The sequence below is a fragment of the Plectropomus leopardus genome, chromosome 19 (genome assembly GCF_026936395.1).
Source record: "Plectropomus leopardus strain MGB_pleo_1.0 chromosome 19, ASM2693639v1, whole genome shotgun sequence".
NCBI classification, from domain to species: domain Eukaryota; kingdom Metazoa; phylum Chordata; class Actinopteri; order Perciformes; family Serranidae; genus Plectropomus; species Plectropomus leopardus.
In genome coordinates this window covers 15,058,169-15,079,076 of record NC_142194.1, presented here as the reverse complement: position 1 = coordinate 15,079,076, position 20,908 = coordinate 15,058,169, and the positions used below count along the sequence as shown (strand labels likewise).

The window sequence follows — 20,908 nt, the reverse complement described above, 5'->3', positions numbered from 1 at the left end:
CACTGATTGAAAGGGGTTCATTGCCAAACAAATATTTTACTACTTTTACAACTTCATAACAAACATACATGACGTAAGGCATAAATCAGACGTCTTGGCAAAAACATTTTTAGCTCAACAAAATGTTTGCCAGCATCATTTCATTGATAATTTTTTGTGTTAATTTGGTTAACGAAAATTATGATTATTTTTTTCATGACAAAGATAAGACATTGACAAGCTAAAAAAAAAATTACCACAGGAAATGTTAATTTTGTTTTAGTTGATGGGATGAAATGGGGCTAAAATGTTAACGGTGGTCTGTTGGACGTTATGAGCGGTGGGATGCCTCTGTGTTGGTAAACAGCAGTAAATAGTTGACGTCTGTCTCTTTAGCCCAACAAACACTGGAGCAGCGCCTGATGCAAGTTTATAAGTTTATAAGTAACCATATTTGTCGGACTGTGGATGGTGGAGTTGTTGAATGGATTTGTGGAGTTTGCTAGTTGCAGCGACGGCTGTTAGCTTGACAGGCAGGTACGAGGCTTCGGGTATTTGTGAGTGTTGCTGTGCTGTAAATTAACAGTCTGAATTCAGTGCAGTTTTCTCTGACAGAACTGAAAGTCCAGTACTAATCACCGGCTCTGGGACAGGGGAAAAGTTTGAATCTTCGGACTAACATGTTGCAGATTTATGAAGAATCCAGGCTGAGTTTACAGTGAGCCGGGGTACAGATAGTTGTCTGAAAGTTTGAGATTTTGAGTTTTTTTAGCATATAAATCATCCTTTAAACTTGTCAAAAACTCTACTGGAAAAGAACAACTTTGTCAATATGTAGAAATGATTTGTAGTTGTAGAAGAAATTTGGTCTAAATTAAATTTTAACAGTTGATACAACCTGTCACCATGATTTCTATGTCCGATTCCTGGATTAGCCTATATAAATCAATTAAATGAGAAAGAAACATTTTGACTTAAAGTAATTACTAAAAGTAGACTAAAATGTCAGAGTGCTTCCTCATCTTAAACTATGAAAGATAGAAATGGCTAAATGAGACATAAACTAATAAGCATTTTTGTCTGGAGACAGTGGCGCCCACAGAATCTTTTTTATATGGGGGGCCAGATGGGGCCACTGAAAAGTACTGAAAAACCATAAGCCACGACTGTATTTCATGAATTTTACTATGCTGGTGTAGTGTAGGCTAGCTGAAAACTATTTCATTGTAAGAGTTAAGGAATCGCATACTGATACAGTTAATGTTTGAGTTCCAAAGCAATCGTCTTTTAATGTGTTATGTATCTGTATATACAAATGCTTCAGTTAGCTGGGTGCTCTTTTCTTTATACAAAAGACAAAAAATGATAAAAGAAAGCCAAATATACAACTTTAATTTGAAGTACATTGATTGCAAGCAAGAAAACATATAGTGAGAAAAAGCCTAATCAAGTTTTAAAACACCAGAAAGAGGCCTATAATTATTTTTTTTGTAGGTGGTGTAGGTGTAACCACTCCTTGGGGTGCCCCTATCCTCGCCCCTAAGACTTAAGTTGCCACTGTAGAATTTTCTTCATGTTTTGATTTCTGCCTTCTCAGACAAATCTTATTACTTCAATTTATGTTGAGCTTCTCTTGGATATGCTTTTTTTCATATAAATGGTTAACTTAGATTAAAAAAAAAAAATTACCTCAATAATCAGACTCCACTGGGAGAAAATCACCGGTGATTCTTACCAGGGATGTCATCTGTAACTGCTCGGGAGATATCTCAGGCCCTTCCATTTCCTTTGATGAAATACCTGTAGCTGTTATTCAGCCAAAGAATGACACATCCGTCTCTAATTTGACCTTTGCTGTACAGTTAATCAGATATGGAAAGAAGAAGCAGTCTTTGAAGCGCTGACGTTATCTTAAAAATGTCTAAAATGGGCTTGCAAGTGTGGAATCAAAGGGTGTGGATATCGCTCTGTCAGCAGCCGATTTCACTGCCATCAGCTAAAACTGTTTCAACAAGTTGTCTCCAGACGAATATTGTCATCATGAGGTGACAGAATCACATCCATCCCACAAGACCAACATGACACTGATGATCATATCTGGGCAATGGGATCAAATCATGATGTACATCCAAATAAAACAAACCCTGGCAGTCCTATCTGTGGTTATCGAGTGATGACATTTTGAGAGGATTTATACTGTCTCTGGTGGAATATATGGAGCTGGCGTTGGCAAACGCACACACACACGCACACACGCACACAGCCTTTGCTATTGTGCTTCTAAGCGTTTCTTTTTTTACACACACCTAATCGCCATCAAGCCATAAACCCCGTGGTGTTGAGCTGTGAATTTATAAATGACTCTCTTCATATACTGAAAACATTAACCGACAATCAAACGCAGGAACTCGGACATAAACAGGAGTGTGAACATGTGCGCTTACAGAAACACACAGCTGCATTAAACAGGTTTCAAGCGGTGCTGCTGTTTCAGCTGACTGGCTTGGAAATGTTTTATGTTAAGATTAGCTTTCAACCTCAGTATGCTGCATGTCGTCGCAGTCACAAAGACACACTCAGTGTATCTCACAGACAGATTCTGCTTTCAGTTTTTCGTTCTTATTGTGTGTTTTTGCTAGAGAACAGACATACTTTGACATCCTCAGGAATATGCATTGTGTACAACGTTCAGAAAAGCCGACTGCATTTAATTGAAACTGAATTGGGAGACAGATACAAGACTGTGAGAGAGTGGATGTTGTGTAACTGTAAAGTCGCAGGTTTGATCCGTGCTAGAGCAAAGATAATCATGGGAAATGTGGTTATTGAAGCGGCAAATAAATATTAGCAGCAAAGACAATTAAATTTCAACACTTGCGTGTTTACCAACATGTGTGTGACCTATTAAATTGCAGCTCCTTAAAAAGTAGAGGATAATTCAGATTTATTACAACTTGCATCCTATTTTAGTACTGAGAACACGGTGACATTGCAAATAGAGAAGTCAAAGCAGAAAGAAGAGCAGTCGGATGATCATACAGGTTTCAAAGAAATCCCCAGTTAACCTCAACATAGTTGGAAGAGAAAACATTGATTGAAGGTTCAAGGTTATCTCTGTTGTTCCCCTACGGGGAATTTGTTTTGCTGCCAGGTTTCACATGAAAAGATAAAAACAGAATACACAAGACAACATCAATGACACATTAACACAATAAGTCACAGAGCTGGAGCAGGAAAAGGGAAATTCATACCTTGTAGGCTGCACATGTACAAGAGTGCATGTGTGCAAGGAACACAACCAGAAGGCTATTTGCTGTTAAGCATATCGATAGCACTCAGGGTGAAGGAGACGTGAATTCTCTTGGTCCTCCTAACAGGTGCCCTGAAACAACATCCTGAGACAAAACCTTACACTCATCCAATACTGGAGGGTCCTGGCAGCTCAATATACTGCCTGTTATCCAAGAGCTTTGCCCGACACCTCACTGAAATATTACTGGCCACTTTTAAAAGACTTCCAAGTCGTTTCTCATCAGATTTAAATTTACAAACCAAGCAATATTACAAAAGCTTGAAACCAATTCAATAAAACATTTTTAAAATCTTCACGCTATAAGTCAACTTTGCAGTCAAAACAGGATGTCATCAAGAGCAATACCAACATTTTTGGAACTATCCACAAGGCCAGTGTCAGCACTTCACTGATCATGGGCTCTATCTTGCGCCATTGACCAAATAAAAGCTGATCTGAAGTCAGAGGCGCAGTCTGTTTCCTGCTGTTTAAAGGGCAGATTATTCAGATAGCAACACGCGCCTGCATGCGTTCAGATGTTCGGATAAGTCAGGTGGAACATCACAATACAGCCCTTATCGTCGGAGCATTCTTTGTTGCATGTTGTGTGTTGCACAACTTTGATATGCGTCATGGATGTCTCTTGGACATAGGTGAGGACATATTACAGGACGGAAGTCGTGAGGCTCAACTGCGTATAACAATGCCAGTTAACCCAAATATGCCAGCGGCAACGCGCACTGAGAGATCAGCTGGCTTCTCCTGTTTCTGCTTGATTTTTACGCTGAGCTCTGTTTACCCCTCCTCCTGACATCACTGTATACTTTTCTGCATTGTAAGTCTGTTCTGGAGGTTCCAAAAAATGATGAAACCCGCACCCCCACATCCTCTCATGCCTGCTTTTAACTCTGCTGCTTTTGGTGGTTATCTGCTGCTTCCGCAAATTATCTGCTTGCACACCTTCATCTCGCACACAAGTAGATCAGAAAGTGGATTTTATGGATGTTTTTTTTTCCCATTGTATTGTAGAATCTCAAAATAATTGGCGACATCTATTTCTTTGTTTAATAATTTCCCAAATTCCTCTTCTTAAACTCGTCATGATGGGAATTTTAGGCAGTGTAAACTCACTTGCAGAGTAAAAATACTCAAAATTGGTTTGAACAGTGTCGCCATGTTCGATCTCACTTTGGTGAGTGTTCCCATAACTCATAAAAATGATGGCCAAAACTCCCCAAATAAACTGCAATAGTATGTATGTATAAAGCTGTGTGAATGGAAGCTCTATCCAAATGTTTACAAAAGGTTGAGGAAGTTTTGTCATGATGTTTAAATCTGATTAGTGTGGGTGTAGGAAAGACATTTGAACCCTAGAAATGCCAAGTTATTATACATCATTGATGCTTTATATAGATACAGTATAAAGCTGTTTGAAGCTGGAATGTGGACATTTTTCGGCCAGGGTTCAAGTCTCCTGCCACATCAAAAATACAAAGGTTTACCTTCCCTTTATTTTAGAAATGTGAAGAAAACCAGGTTATTTTGGGAATTATTTTCCACATAACATGCAACCATGATGAGAGCATGTACAAATAACATAAGAGACAGGGCTGAAATAGACAGAGAGTGAACAGGCAGGGGAAAAGGAAACAACTAATGAGCCAGTGCAAAGGGCGATGGATCTACAGTAACTCTGTGAGCGACAAAATGTGAGGAGAAAAGAGAGAAGAAGTGAGCTTTACTGGGTGTTATAGTCTGACTGTGTTCTTTAGCAGCTAATAATATGTCTCCCCTTGCGTCTCTCTGCTTCTCACTCACACTGTGAGACAACATGGAGAGGACACAGCGCGAGTCAATCATGTCAGATGTGTGTGTGCATGTTTGTGTGTGTGATGGATATCAGATAACTGTCTGTGTGGTTTTGTGTTGTTTTTTTTTTTTTCAAGAGGACATCATAATGTGCTTGTCAGTTCAACAAGGACACAGCGATAGACTTATCTTCACACACTGACACACAAACACGGATCACACAACACACAATGCTCGGCACATACCGCTGGCAGCCATAATCTGGAAAGCATACACACAATTATACACACACACAGTCATAGTGAAAAGGGCATTTCATTGTAGATCACCCAAAAATCAACCTTTTTGTCTACATAAAGCATTCATCCCTCCATTCATTTACCCATTCAACCTTTTCCATCCATGCGCTAATATGTCAGTCAATACATCCGTCCTCACCTTTATTTAACCAGATAATTTTGTCTTTTTGAAGCACACTCGCTTATTCAAAACTGCATTTTGACCCTGAATGAAAGGCTACCATTTCTCCTTGAAATGTGTCTGTGTGTTTTTTAGAGGCACAATTACATTCTCATCTGAATTTATTTAATGAGATGCTCAAGTGGTTTAACAATTTGCGTGTGTGTGTGTGTGTGTGTGTGTTTGTGCTCTAATAAGAGAAAGGAGAATTTGATGTGTCCTCTAAAAGTCACCATTTGTTGTTCTGTGATACATCTTCATTTTGCCAGCTCATTACCTTGGTTTCACATGAAAATACATCCTGCTGGCAACATAGTTAAGACGCATGGACAGAGAGATTTTTGGCTGTTTTTCTTTGTTATTTATTTCTTGGTGTTTTTTTCCTTTTGGCTTTTTTTCCACCCACACTTATATTTATTTGAACCTGACATTGTTTTTCCTCATTTTTGAAGGAAGGCATTTTTGAGTCTTACTCAATCTCACTGTCTCTCTCGGGTCTTTTTTTTTTTTACTCTTGTCTTCCAGCCTTTTTTGAGGTGGGTTTTCTCTGAACAGAAAGTCTTAATTTCACACTACTGTAAACAGCATCAAGCTTATATTGTTAATACTGTCATCAACATGGCTGCGTGATTGATTAAATCTGATGTGTGGTGAAATGAAGGGTAGGGTCTTAATAAAGAGTTTGGCAAAAAACACTTACCATAAGAGACAGTAGACAAATAGTGTAGCTTAGCATAAGGAGCGGATGCCATGAGAGAAACATATGAATATAATAAATCAAATGTAATAGTAGTCATACACGTGGTCATTACTTCATGTGTTTAAGCCATAGCCTCCGACAGACAACAGACTGGACGTGTTTATAGGCCCTCTGATAAGTGCTTGAGAGCATCTTCTTTGGTTTGATTTTCTTTCTTTATTCGATGTCAAACGAGGCCGAGAGTAATCATGGGCCAGACTTGAGCTGATCAGAACATCAGCAAAGGCTTTTTGAGTGCCTTCATGTTTGTGAAAAAATCAGTCAGATGGAGTGAAGGCTCCCATCTCACAAGAAATGGTCAAATATTTAGAGAGAATTTCAGTTTGCTCAGAAATGCTGTAATGTTATAGTATTCTATTGGAGTCTTTTCTGATGTAGGAGCTTGGAGTCTATAAAATATATTTGCATAGCTGAAATGATGAGAAATATCATTTTAAAGATGCTCCGATTATGATAACATTATCACATTTCTGCCTCTGAAACCTATCCTGTGGACACTTGATGTAAACTCTCAGTTGACAGTATAGTTTTGATATCCTTATGGGACTATCATCAATACTTAAAACTTATAACAGATAGGGGTGCAACTAATGATTAATGTTATTATGGATTAATCTGCCCATCATGTTCCAAATTAATCGATTTGCCAATTTAATGTCAGAAAATGGTCCAACCTGCCCTGTGTAATTTCACAGACTCCAAAGTGACATCTTCACATAGTATTTTTTGTCTGTCCAAAAGTCCCAAACTATTCAGTTTCTTATTATGCATGACAAAGAAAACCATCAAATTCTCACATAACAAGCATCAAACTAACAAATACTTGGCTTTTTTTTTTTTTTACTTAAAAAATACTTTAATGATTCAATGATTTTTCAAAACATAATTTACTTTTGACTATGCCATGCAGTTAACAAGGTTCTTGACTATCCACCAGATCTGGCCAAGACAATTTTAAGCCCCCCCACATATATTGTTTTCTATCAAGAATTCAATATCATGGCTTGGCTTTTTTTTTTGCGCACCTGACACGAAATGTCTGTTTCTAAACATAAAAGAAAAGTTAACCTATAGACCATTTTTTTAGACCCATGCCTTTCCAAAAAAATGACTGCAAATAAGTTTTTTTTGAGTCGACAACAGTGTGTTTACATGCACAGATTTGACATTATACAGACATATGTTGTTTCTTTTCTGGTAATAAATTGCCCTGTGCTCATGAATAAAACATCCCACCTATTACAGTCACAAGTAACACAGGAGGTGAAATATGGATTTATTATTGTTGTGGCTAATATTGACACACCGGTACTCCTTCTACAGTTTTCTCAACAATAGGAAGAGCTCATTTGGATTGTAAATAAGTTGTGCATATTTTGTATTTATGAGGCTACAATCTAAATATATTTACCGGAATAAAACAAAATAAACAGTAAATAACGGCAAATGGCAGTGCAGAAATGGTTTACTGTAGTTTCTCAGCTTTAGTTTTGTCTTTTAGTTTCTTGTCTCGTTCTCTGTTATATAACTCTCCCTGTCTCTAAATTTACCTCAGAATACACACAGTCCCATACATACGCTCATACACATCTCATCTTCTTGCTTTATTCTTGGAAACTGGGTTAAATTCTGCAAAATGTAATATGTATATTTCCGGCGGCCACTTCCATTTGGCTCCTGATTTAAACATCCCATTTCCTCTGCAGTATGGAGAATGCACAGCAAAGTGCTGACACATATTAAACCCCATCAGAGGGATTATGTTTAATGACAGGTTTTCCTTGGTAATGTTTCTCTCTTTGATCTTGCAGGCGTGGTTACGGACAACATGAGGTAGGTGTCTTTTTCTGCGTGCATGCTTTACGCAGTAGTTGCATGTGTGGTATTTACTTTTTCTTCTTTTCTTCTGATGCTGGCCTTCATTGTGATGTTTCTATTCTTTTCTGTTTGGTGTAATTTAGATGGAGCAGCATGTAATCGGTGCTTTCAATTTTTTTATATCTGCATAATCGACTGTCTCCCACAATCCATTGATGCTGCATATTAAAATGTTAAAACACAAAGACATTGATGAAGAAAGTAAATCAATCCCTTTTGGAGATAACATACTACTGTTTATCTTTAATATTATTCCAAAACTGCTGGAAAACTTTTACCAGATGTTTGTTGCTCAACAATGGGAGTTATATCCTTTTAATACAAAGTAGCACTTGTATTGTCTACTTCTTCTGAATATCAATCCCCACACATATATTGTTTTGATGGTATATATATTTTGAAACTTGTAAATATTTAATTTGGAGCTGAAATTGTGTTCCAAAAGTCATATTCACTCTAAGAAGAAGAAAAAGTAATACCTGCTCCCACAAAATTGATTGACAACATAAAATGAAAACAATTCCAGACAGGATCTCTGCATTCTAGTGATATTGAATGAGGAACATAAAGTATTGACACACAAAAAATACACGTACAGTATTCCATTTGGGGGGAGAGCTCCTAACTTCTATTTTTCTTGTCATTTCGCCTCTTTTCTTTGCCTCTGGCAGACGCAACAACTTCTCCGACCTTCTCTGCTCAGACCAGAGGTACTCTGTCTCTCTTCTCTAAATACCTCTTTACCTTCTTTGTGTGTTTCTGTGTAAGTGTGTTGGTCTGTGTGAGTGCAGTCAGTGTAATCAGAGATGAAAAAGTACAATTTCACCTTCTTCACCGTTGTAGTGAAGAAGGAGCTGAGCCGGAAGGCAAAGCTCTCGATTTACCAGTCCATCTACGTTCCAACCCTCACCTATGGCCATGAGCTCTGGGTAGTGACCGAAAGAATGAGATCGTGGACACAAGCGGTCGAAATGAGTTTCTTTGCACGGTGGCTGGGCTCAGCCTTAGAGATAGGGTGAGGAGCTCGGACAGCTAGGAGGAGCTCAGAGTAGAGCCGCTGCTCCTTCGCATTGAAAGGGGCCAATTGAGGTGGTTCTGGCATCTGATCAGGATGCCTCCTGGGTGCCTCCCGTTGGAGGTGTTGCAGGCACGTCCAACTGGAAGGAGGCCCCGTGGCAGACCCAGAACAGGCTGGAGGGATTACATATCTCATCTGGCCTGGGAACGCCTCGGGGTCCCCCAGGAGGAGCTGGAAAATGTTAGCTGGGGAGAGGGAAGTCTGGAATGCTCTGCTCCACCCGATGCAACCCGGCCCCGGATAAGCGGAAGGAAATGGATGGATGGAATTTCTCATGCGGGATGTGTTTTAAATAAGCATTCATGTGTGTTTGTTGGGAAAGATTTCTTTGGGTTTACAGGTGGGAACATATCTGTCTGTGTGCAGTGTGTTTGTTGCAAAGCTGCTAATAATGGTCTGCTAATCTAACAGGAGCTATCAATGGAGTCTGGCATCGATCCCGGCCAGGACTACTACACACAGGATTATTACAACTATGACCACGGGTTCGTATGCACATCACACAGTATCGCTTTTTGAATACATAGTCTATCTGCACGTTTGCTTGTCTGAAATTTACATTTGTTTACGAAAACATTCTGATATCTTAGAATTGCCATATCATGACGGTGGCATATATGGATTTCAAAATTAAGGTTTCCACATTTATTCCCAAAATTGTCAAACTTTTCCATAAGTTATCCATTTTTTACCATACTTCCATGACTTATTAAAGTAGTTTAAAAAAAGGAAGGTCTATATAGCTTTCATAGGGGGTAATAGTCAACTCTTACTCCAGTTTAACCTAAACTAGGCATTGTAGCAAAAATGTAGCATGGACTATTGAATGGAATGCTTTTGTGTCTACACATACAATAAACACAAAGTAGTACTCACCATAGTGGCCTCTAATTGACCCATATTAATTTCAGGCTTTTCATGTGAAACTCCTCCCACTTCAGACTTAAACTCCGCCCATTCTGAGTACAGATACAGATAATTTAGTCACAGCCACATAAACAGTAGGGGTAAGGCTTACCAGAGGCCCCACGATAAAATATTATTACAATACTTGAGTCAGGATACAATTTTATAGCAGTTTTAACATTTTGCAAAATGCTAAGTATTTCAAAAACATATACAGTGATATACTGCAATTTATTACCTTTTTTTCAACAACAAATCATGTACCCAAAAGAAAACTTGTCTGTTTAAGTATTTGGTCTGTTTATCTCACTTCAGTCATTTATTTGCAGCAAAATGTGTATAGTGGACTGAAAGAGCAATTTATTTTATTATTAAAGTAGGCTACCAAAAGTTTAATATATATTTGCAGTATTAATAATTTATAGATTTAAAAAAGCAATAATTGACATCTGTCATCAATACAGTATTGCAAATATATAACGTTACTATGCTGTATCAATTTTTTTCCCCCTCCCCAAATAAACAGCCCTCAAAATTATGGATGGAAAGTGATGTTAACTCTCTTTTTAAAGCATTTTCTATTTTTCCCTTGCAGTAGAGTGAATACTGCATTATTTAACAGTAATGACACACAGTAGAAAACATTCAGAGGGTGGTGAACACAGGCTGTCTCCACGATGTTTCATCACTGACCTGCGACCTCGACATCGATGAAACATATTTCCTCCCACACGAGTCCGGAGCTCACTGTGTGCACTTTATCCTGCCTTGTGTCAGCCCTCTGGCAGCTGCTTTGATATCTCACTGTCCACGTCAGTCACACAGTATGAAGGCTCCAGTGGAATCTTGACACCGGTGACCTGCCTCATACCAACCTCCCCACAGTCATGTGTGGTTAATATGTTTTTGAACGACAGGAAGTTAAAAGAGCCGAATGAAGATCCTACCGAGAGATTTTGTTCAACGTGGATTGTGCATGCACTGTGTGTGTGTGTGTGTGTGTGTGTGTGTGTGTGTGTGTGTGTGTGTGTGTGTGTGTGTGTGTGTGTGTGTGTGTGTGTGTGTGTGAGTGAGTGAGAGAGAGAGAGAGAGTAATTTCTTGGAAGCCTGATGTCGGATAAAGCCGGAAATACTGTATAGAAATGGCAATAAACACACACAGAGATGCATTAGATCAAAGCGTTGATGAACAAGATCTCTGAGGACTTATTGCATCCCTCCTGAGTGTGTGTGTTTGTGTTACTCTGCACCCAGCCTGCCATCTGTGATGCATTGTGTAATTCTTATAATTTTAGCTGCAGACTCCCGGGAACTTGATTTTATACACCCACCCACACTCACACATAAATACACAGTACCAGACACACACGCACATAAATTCTCTCATGGCAGACACAGTCATTCACTCACTCACTCATACACTCACTCAGCAATGCTCTCTTTCTTTCAAACACATCACAAATGCACGCTCTCACACACACACACACACACACACACACACACACACACACACACACACACACACACACAGCTAATTCTCTCTGCCTAGCATTGCAATACTGTAGCAGCTAATCAGGCAGCCAGCCGTGGCAGCAGACAATGGGCCAGATGCTATTGGCTTAGAGCAACATCTACAAACTCATGTCTGACTCTGTGCGTACGCACGAGCAGGAAATCAGACTGTGACTGTGTGACCCGGTGGGACTCAGATCTAATCACTTTATACGTCACAGTTGTAGATGAAAGGTGTGGGATTTTTTTCAAAGAGTATGCTAACAAATGCTAAGCCCGCCTCTCAGGACGTAGACAAAGTTTTCACGCCTGAGTTTTGTTTCTGAGATGCAGACAACAGCTGTCTCAGTGTTTGCTTCCATAGCCATACTAATCCATTTGGAAGGATGTTGCGTAACCTTTTGACCTTTTCTTTCATCTGTCTTCAAAAGATGGGATCAAAACGGGATTTTCTCTGCATGTGGGAATGTAGCCATCTGCCATTGGCATGATTCTGATAGGATTTATACAGATGCTGAAAATAACTTGAACCATTTGTTGCACAGGTCTGATGTTTTGATGCATGTCTGAAAAAAACAACACAAAAACAACAAAACAAGCCAAATTCATGTTGCCCTCTAGTCAAGAGTAAAATACTCAACCGTACACACCACGGAGCAATAAGGGATTAAATCTTGCTTTTCCAAAATCGTTACTGGCGTGGGTGAGGAGCAGCGTGACTGTCAAGAAGCTGATAGGTGCTGAGTTAGGGCACCCACATGAAAATATAGGAAGGGGGGAGTGAAATCTGGCATTATCAGCTCAATGAAGAGGCTGTTTTTATTCTGTGAACAGAAGCAGGACAAAGGTGAGAACATAAAAATTATGTCTGCATGTCCAGCTTGTTTTAAGCCAGGTGCAAGATGTATGAAGACACTAATCCATGGGAAAAATCTTCTATCTATTTTTATATACAATTCAACAAAATTTACAAATTAAAATGTGTCTCACTACTTTCTGCAATTTGGCAGAGTTGATGGTCAGATGGAATGACAGGACGATAACAGAAAAAACATTAAATAAACTTGTGTTAATTATTTACTGTAATTTTTCTGCTAAAGTCCAGTTATTTTCCAGAATTCCCATGCCGAGTAACATCCATTTGTACATTCTGTTGTACAGTAATTTTGTCGTCTAACGTCTCCCTGATTTCATGTGAATGCAGTTTTAACCCTCAGCTCTCCATACAGACATTAGCTGACGTGGAATTGTGACGAGGAAACATTTGGATTTTTTATACTGCAGGTATATGAGAAATGCAGGTTTCTCTTCACAACACTATGATATTCCCCCAAACTATAGGAGGCAGTATATAAAAAAGTCATTTCTACACTGTGGCTCTCCATTTATGCTGCCCGTTTGTGTTAGAAAATATCATTTGCACATGGACAGGCAAAAACCTACCATGCAGGACTCCTGCAAGTGGGCGTGTCTTATTGCTAGACCTCACCTTAGCTGCAAAGACATCGCGACCCTGGCAAAAGTGTTGAGCATTAATCTTTTAAGTTATGCTCTAGTTTGCATCATGCTCAAAAAACATTTAGTGTACTGGCTAAATTACATAGGGCACAGACCCGATGCGTTACGTAGGTGGTGGAGTGGGTTTGTTATTTGCTAGACAGACTGTATTTGTAGAAGTGGTTGCTAACAGCTTTTGCCAAGTGATACTGCAGTTTGTTATGCATGATTTGCAACATTTTAACCACAGGATCTCAGATGCATTGATTTGATGGCTTTAGTTTAATGTGAAATGTAAAAACGCCCACATGGTTGCACTTGAATCATTTTCTTTTCAAAGCATGCTGCAGAGCCATAGAAAACACTACACAATTGTTTTTTTACAGACTGTTAACCACGATTAGCAAACTGACTTTCAAATGTAAAATTGATAGATCCCCAAGTTAGATTTAATTTTAAAACAAACTATTTTGAAAGCAACAAGTTATAAAATTCCTCCTTTGATCACCAATAGCTGCTGTTCTTTGGATCATATGTTCATTTCCTCTGAGTCAAAGAACTTTACTGAATCCTGAATGTTTCGTTTTGAAACGAAGTGGTAGATTAATCTAGCTGGCAATTATGAAACTAAACAAAACACTTTTTCTTTCATCGGGGCATCAAAAATTGTTTCTATTTTGTCATGCTATGACTTTCAAAGACTATCAAAGCATACAGCACTCGTACTCTTTGTCATGTGTTGGCCCCTCACTGTGTGACTATGATCACACACCCTGGGACTGATCATTAAACAATCACTTAACATTTGGAGACCCTCCTGAAACAGGCCAGTGACCCAGTTTTCTACCGCACACACACTCAGCTGCTAAAACACACCATCATACCTTGCTGTAATGCCAGTGATTCTGACAACTTTAAACTGCATGAAGTGATTCTCAGTTTATTAGTGTCCCCTAGTGGAGACATGAGGAGGAGTAAGACAGAATGGAGGGAGGAACAGATCGAGAGAAAAGGGGGAAATGCCACTCTAAGCAAAGAGTGACTGTAGCCTTTAAGTAATTTGATTGTGTGTGTGTGCACTCCAGTTTGAGTCTGTGGGTTAATGACTGTGAAATCCCATAAGCAGGTTTTAGTGGAAGGTTAAGACTCATTATATTAGCTTGCAGAGACCGTACTGTAAGGATTATAACTGAAACATTTAAGACTGACCCGGTCTTTCTGTTTTGACCCGTCTATTGTCTCTTCTTTCTTTCCCATGCAGCCTATTTTCCCCAACACCCCCCCCCCTCTCTCTCTCTTACACACTCACACACACACACACACACACACACACACACATATACATATACATCAGTCATCCACATGCTCCTTCCATTTGTTTATTACTTGGCTACTTAGTGTAATAGGAGGGCAACTTCTCCCACCGGTTGACCGTAAGTGGAGTGATTACATGAGGCAACTTTTCTGTACAACTCTGTTACGGAACCAGGCCAAAGGACTTCCAGCAGATTTGTTACTTTAATCACACTGGGACATATTGTTTCCAGGATAGCATTTGAAAAGATGTGTTTTTTGACCCACTAGCTCTTGGAGTTGCTTGCCGCAGGGCACTGAGCCCAAGTGGTGATGCACAACACAGTTTTTTGGCTGGTGGAGCCCAGCAGCGCTCCCGGGAACAGGCAAAGAGAGACAAAAGGGAGGAAAAATTGATCCCAGTGTTTTCTGCTAACAAAATGTCTCCTGGCTACAAAATGCTCCTTTTGTGATTAAGTCAGCTTTTCTAAGCGAGTCATCAGACACTGTTTATCATTGGAGTGAAACCACAGTGTGGCCCTTTGTTACTGCTTTAAGTGGCTGTGGATAAGCATTCGCCAAGTGCAACCGTTTTGTTTGTAAAGCACGTTTCTCTCCTGTCTTCACTTCTGATTGGCTGAAGATATTTTATAACACTAAAGCATCTGTTTATTAATAAACGCTAAAAATCTATACTAGTAAAATTCAGAATTTGCAATTGCTGCTTTGCACGGCTCCTCATTGGTTATTGCTTATCTGTAATGCACCGCCTCTGTCCAGGTATGACCTTCCTCAGTACGGCAGTCGCAGGAAACTGATCTCACCCTCCGGCCTTTATGATGAATATGGAGAGGTCGTCGTTGATGATGACGGCAGCTACTACTACAGCCCTCAGGAGTCTGAAGGAGAGGTAAAGATGAAACTAGAAACTGAACAGATACCTTCAGTTATTTACTAACACAGGAGCTGCATCTGTGATGTGTAAACAGGAGAAATTGTTGATCACAGAAACATTTATTGATTTTGCACGGAATTCTAATAGAGACTAAACAGGAATCTGGTGGAAGCACTGAATTAACAATATATTTCAGGTAAATAGTGTTAACATTTAAATTATCTTTAGAATCATTCAGTTCATACCAAAATGAAAAATACATATTTTTCTTATTACTTGTAGTGCCATTTATCAGTCAAGATTGTTTAGATGTGAGTTTCAAAGTGTTTGCGCTATCAGCCGTAGAAATGTCTGCCTTCTCTCCAGCATTATGGAACTAAATGGCATTGGCTTTTGGTGCTCAAGGTGGCAAAAAAAATACGTTTGGAAATCTCAACAGTAATGTCTCTTTCCAGAAATCATGACCTAGTCACTCAAGATAATCCACATACTTTGCTTTGAGAAGTTTCATGTAGGAACTATTTTCTTTGAGTTTCTATGAGTTTTTCAAATGCATTTTTGGCGCTTTGAGCACCACAAACAGAGTGCCATTTAGTTGTATTACATTGGAGAGAAGGAAGACATCTCTACGGCCGATATCTCCAACACTCAGAAACTCACACCAAAATAATCAAGATTGATAAATAGTACTACAGATAAGAGGAAAAATATGTATGTGTAATTTTGGGATGAAGTAACTGTTAGTCTACTCTGAAGGTCGGGACACACCATCACAGTTCAACATTTTGGGAAATACGCTTATTCGCTGAGTGTTAGTTGAGAAGTTTAAATGTTTGACATTGTTCCATTCCTGAATGTTCTTATTTGATTTTGGACTAACATCGTCATGACAGGTGAGGAGACAAATACAAGGAGGTAGATTAGCCCCACACCCAGCCTACATCCAGCCCCGTCCTCCACCCTCTCACGGGTCATCGAAGAAGACCCCAGCCGGCCCAAGAACTGAGAAAGACAAACACCAACTGTCAGAGGGTGGTTCAGCCACAAACACAAAGCCTAAGAGCTCAAGTGCGGCTGCCAGGTTAAAGGCCGTGATGAAAGGGAGCACGCTTCTGTCATCTGGTAGAAAAACATCTGGGCAGCCTCCTGCCATCCACGCGCCCTGGAGCAAAGCCAGAGTCAGGCCGGTGGAAGAGGGGGAAGGAAGTCGAGACAGAGTGGAGGACAAAAATGGGGAAAGAATGGGGAGGGGATTTGAGCAAGGAGAAAAACGAGGAGGAGGAAGAGATGAGGCAACAGAAAGGGGGAGAGAAAGAGGAGAAATGGAAACATGGGGAAGCAACAGAGGTGGCGTGACAAACAATGGGATGAGAAACGCTGTTGAACGAGGAGAAGGCATCAGGCCAGGTCATAGGGGAGAGCTCCCAGGCCACTTTGCCAGCCTGGACGGCGGCGTGGTCATCGACGGGAGTTATTTCCAGACGTCCTTTGAAGCCAGCAAACCCCCGCCGATGAAACAAAAGCTGAGCGAGGCCCACAGTCTTATCTCCCTCGCCAGAAGGCTCCTGGGACCTGCCAGAGTGGGAGACGAACAGTGGATGGATGAAAAAAGCTGGGAAAGGGGAGCGGAGAACAGTAGGAAGATGTATGGCTCCATAGGAGATATGAGTGTTTCTGCATCAGTGTCTGAGAGAGCCGCAGGGGAGCAGAGGGGGAGGTGGGAGTTAGGAGAGGAGAATAGTTCCTCCAAGATGTGGTGGAAGAAAGAAAAACAATTTCACGACAGTGATTCAGAAACAGAAAGTGGCAGCAAAGAGTCGCCATCAGAATTTAGTCCCTCCGACACAAGTAGCCCCACCTCATCTGTCAGGGCCGAGCACGACAAGACCGAATCTGACACTGAAACAGAAAAGGAAGAGGGAACTCCTGACACGGATGGAGAGTCAGAGAGTGGAAGTCAAGATGAGGAGGCAGAGGGTTCAGAGTCTGAGGTGGAGTCAGGGTTGGAGAACGAAGATGAAAGGAAGAAGTCGAGCAGAAAACGCTCAAAAGGTACTGTTAGTGACAGTTCTGCGAGCAGCAACATTATTAGTGGTAAGAAAAGAAGAAGTAGTGCCAAATTAAAGAGAGAAAGCAGAAACACCCATTCTACAACAAGCAGAGATTCGGATAAAAACAACAGCAGCGACTCCAAACGTTTGAGACATTCAGGTTCTAAAGTTTGTAGTGCGAGGCCCCAAACTTCCCAACGCTCGCGTTCTTCACATGAAACAATAGACGAAGAGAGCGATGAAGATGAGGAGTCTGGAGAGGAAGAGAAAGTGGAAAGTGTAAGTGGATCACGGAAGTCCTCATCGAGCAGGCGAGCCATCCAGTCAGAGATCAGCTCGGACCTGATGGACACCTCGGACGACTTGTCACCCATCATCGAGGACACAGAGGAGGAGGAGAGAAGCAGCGGCCACGGAGATGAGGATGAAGAGGAGGGGGATTTGGAAAATGAGACGGCTGATTGAAATGCAGATGAGGCCTTAGCCCCTCAAAATTCTTGCAGCAAAGTAAGATCTGCTTGGATTGGGTGTGCAGTCATTACCTGGGTGGAATTTATTACTGTAATCTCTCTTTTTTCCTTGTTTGCTGTGATTTACGTTCACAGGAGTTTAAATTGCCTGCGTGTCCTCTGCTGCCCTCTCAGAGTATCTCTTTCTCTGGGTCTTTGCCTTTTTATTTTGCTTGTATCTTGAATCCCCTTTTTCCAATCACCCTCCTCTCCCTCCTCTCCCTTTATGACAGCTCTCGTTCTCTGATAGAAGTGGTCGGCTGGTTTACTTGCGTGGCTTTTCTCCTGAGCTGACTTTTTGCTTTTTTGAAAGCTCCACTTCTTATTTCTCTGCTGCAGCTCAGAGATTGTTATTCACTGACCTCTCTTTGTTGCATTTAAGGTTTGCTCGAGCTTCTTTCATTAGTCATCTCTTTTTTCTGTGTCCATCATTCTCCCTGTGCCACTCAGCTCTTCTGTTATCTACAGGGGGGAAATATGTTTTCTTTGTAATGGTGAACATATTATTTTTTTTTATACTATCAGCCAGAAATGCAAAACCTGAGGATCATATTTTATAGTCATCTTCCAGTCTGCCCTTCAGTGTTTGCTCTGACTTAACACACAAAGAGGGTTTTACTAACATGCAGTGGTACATGTTTAAAAGTTACATCCAATGTGGATATGAGAATAATCTTTAAAAGCATTTCCTCAGTGCTTTCTTTTGTTAAAAGTATTAGCACCACAATCCAAAGGCTGCTTTGAAACAGCAGCTGTGGTTGAGATGTCTACATACGGCGTTTTTACTCTGATCAGGCTATTAATCTGTTTGTTAGTGGAATATTAGGAATATTAGGGTCTGTGTAAACGCACCTACTGCCCTACTCGATAAAAAAAATCTGGAGTAAACACTGTGGCACTGTCTGGTTTTTGCTGTGGAGTGTGTTTGCAGTTTGAGAGCAACATTTATTTTGTACATTTCTTGATTTTACAGGTCAAACATCCTAAACAAAAAAGCAAGTCCCAAATTACATTTCAGCTCTCAGAGCTTCATCAGTAGTTGAAGATGTTGTTTCTCCTGACCTCTACTGGTCAAAGTTCTCACTCTGCTGCTGTGAGAACGTACTAAGGCTGTGTTCAGCTCAGATGTCACACTCTGGTGTGCTTTACATTTTTTCAACTCTTCCTTGAAGCAATAGTTACATGTCAGAATGTCCATTTAATATTGCCATAATCGGAGAGATTCCTTCCTAATGTTACAAAGATTTAAGATAATAAGTTAAAAAAAAACTTAAAAAATGTTCTTCAAATGTTCTAGTAAGCCTTGTTCACAGATAAAGGAATCATTTAGGAGAGGCAGTTTATTTCAGTGGGCATTGTTAATATATGACAGGATAGCACCGTGGAACACAAGTTGTAGAACGTTTTAAATATTTCCAGCAGCAGCAGACAATGAGTGACAAGAGTCTGATGAACAAAAACAAAAAATCAGACTTTTGCCTTGAATCATCAGTTGAGTTTCTTCAGTGGGCCTTTATAAAAACAGATATTGAATCTTTATTAAGAACAACAGTGAATTCTCTCAGACCATGTGTCAGAAGTTAAATGACATGTTATTTTCGTGTTTTTCCAGCACGGCAGTAGAAAACGTCGGATCAAGTTGGTGTTGGACCGGGAATATGAGACCAGCTCCACTGGTGAAGAGAGCATGCCAGAGTCCCAACGCAACCGCATACCCACCACCCTCAACAGCCACGCCAACGTCAACGGCAGCATCTATGTGGCTCAGAATGGCTCCATCATCCGCACCCGCCGTACGGTAAACGCCACCGGGCCCACACACACTCACACCAACACAAACAACAACCTCAAACTCACCTCCCCCGTCTTTAGCTCACGGCTGGCAAAGCACTTTAAAAAACTCGACAAAATGGCTGCCACACTGGAGGAAAGAGTCCCACTGAACAACCCCAGAACAGCAGTGGAGGGCAGGTGTAAGACTCTGAGCACCTTCCAAAGTTCGGGAATGGCTGCCTCTGCAACGGCCACTTCCTCTTTCTCTAACACTGAAAACAATAAAACGCTGAACGTGTTCAACACTCGACAACCCAGTGTTTCTTTAGGGTCGACTAGCACCAGCAACACGGGCCCTGACAGCGTGGCGTCTAAATCCAACCTGCTCAGAGCAGTGCACAGCAGCACAAAGCCGCCTCAGAGCACAGTTGAGAAAGAGGAACTGAAAGAAGGTGAGAGGGAGTCGAAGGTAGACGGCAGTAATGATGAAGATGACGATGGACTCGTTATGGGGGAGTCGCTGGAGTGTCCGAGTGACAGAACGCAGTCAGATGAGGAGGAATTATGGATGGGCCCGTGGAACAGCCTTCACATACCCATGACTAAACTCTGACTGATCGTGACTCCACTGTGCTCGCTCCTTATTGCCAAGATCATTAAAGCGTTCAGACATAATTTCTGTTCATTAGTTGTGGAACTAATGGGGATGCTCCAATCCAATTAAAAGACATCTTATTAACAGATTGGTGCTCAGCTAAAAGGTGAATTAGCATACGCTGGTGTTCAAACTGAATTTCATTAAGATTCTTCACATATAGACGGAAATAATTTAGTTGATTTTTGTTTAAATTGAGAGACATGATAAAAATGTATAAGGAAAAAAGAAGTTACTCGGAATCTAATTGGCTGTTTGCTGGTTTACCGATTGAAATGTCTGTTGTGTAACTGCTCAATATTCCAATCAGAGCATCCCTTAAGCCCAACTGATCTAAGAGCTGCAACCCCTTTGGAGAACGGGACCTAGAACGAGAGGACTTGTTATATTTCTACTTTGCTAAGAGATAACGAAGGAAACTTGAGGACAAAGTCGGTGAACTTTTTATGGCCCTTTAAGCAACTGGTGTCACCGCACCTGTTTCATTCAGTATTAAAGCTACTGGTGCGACTCATCTTGAACTTGCCTGACACTTTGCATTGACACATGAAGTCTTGTATTG

General features: G+C 40.6%; 1 protein-coding gene across 1 annotated transcript in view; it reads left to right on the top strand.

Moving 5' to 3' along the window:
- LOC121959055 (protocadherin-15-like) overlaps positions 1-18,739 on the top strand; it is a 398,851-nt gene extending 380,112 nt beyond the window's left edge. Inside the window, exons 36-40 of the mRNA XM_088069675.1 lie at positions 8,111-8,132; positions 8,849-8,887; positions 9,667-9,740; positions 15,244-15,373; positions 16,252-18,739. Of these exons, the coding sequence (XP_087925801.1) occupies positions 8,111-8,132; positions 8,849-8,887; positions 9,667-9,740; positions 15,244-15,373; positions 16,252-17,874 (1,888 nt within the window). The 3' untranslated portion in view covers positions 17,875-18,739. The remainder of the gene's footprint in view (positions 1-8,110; positions 8,133-8,848; positions 8,888-9,666; positions 9,741-15,243; positions 15,374-16,251) is intronic.
- The last annotated feature ends 2,169 nt before the right edge of the window (positions 18,740-20,908 follow it).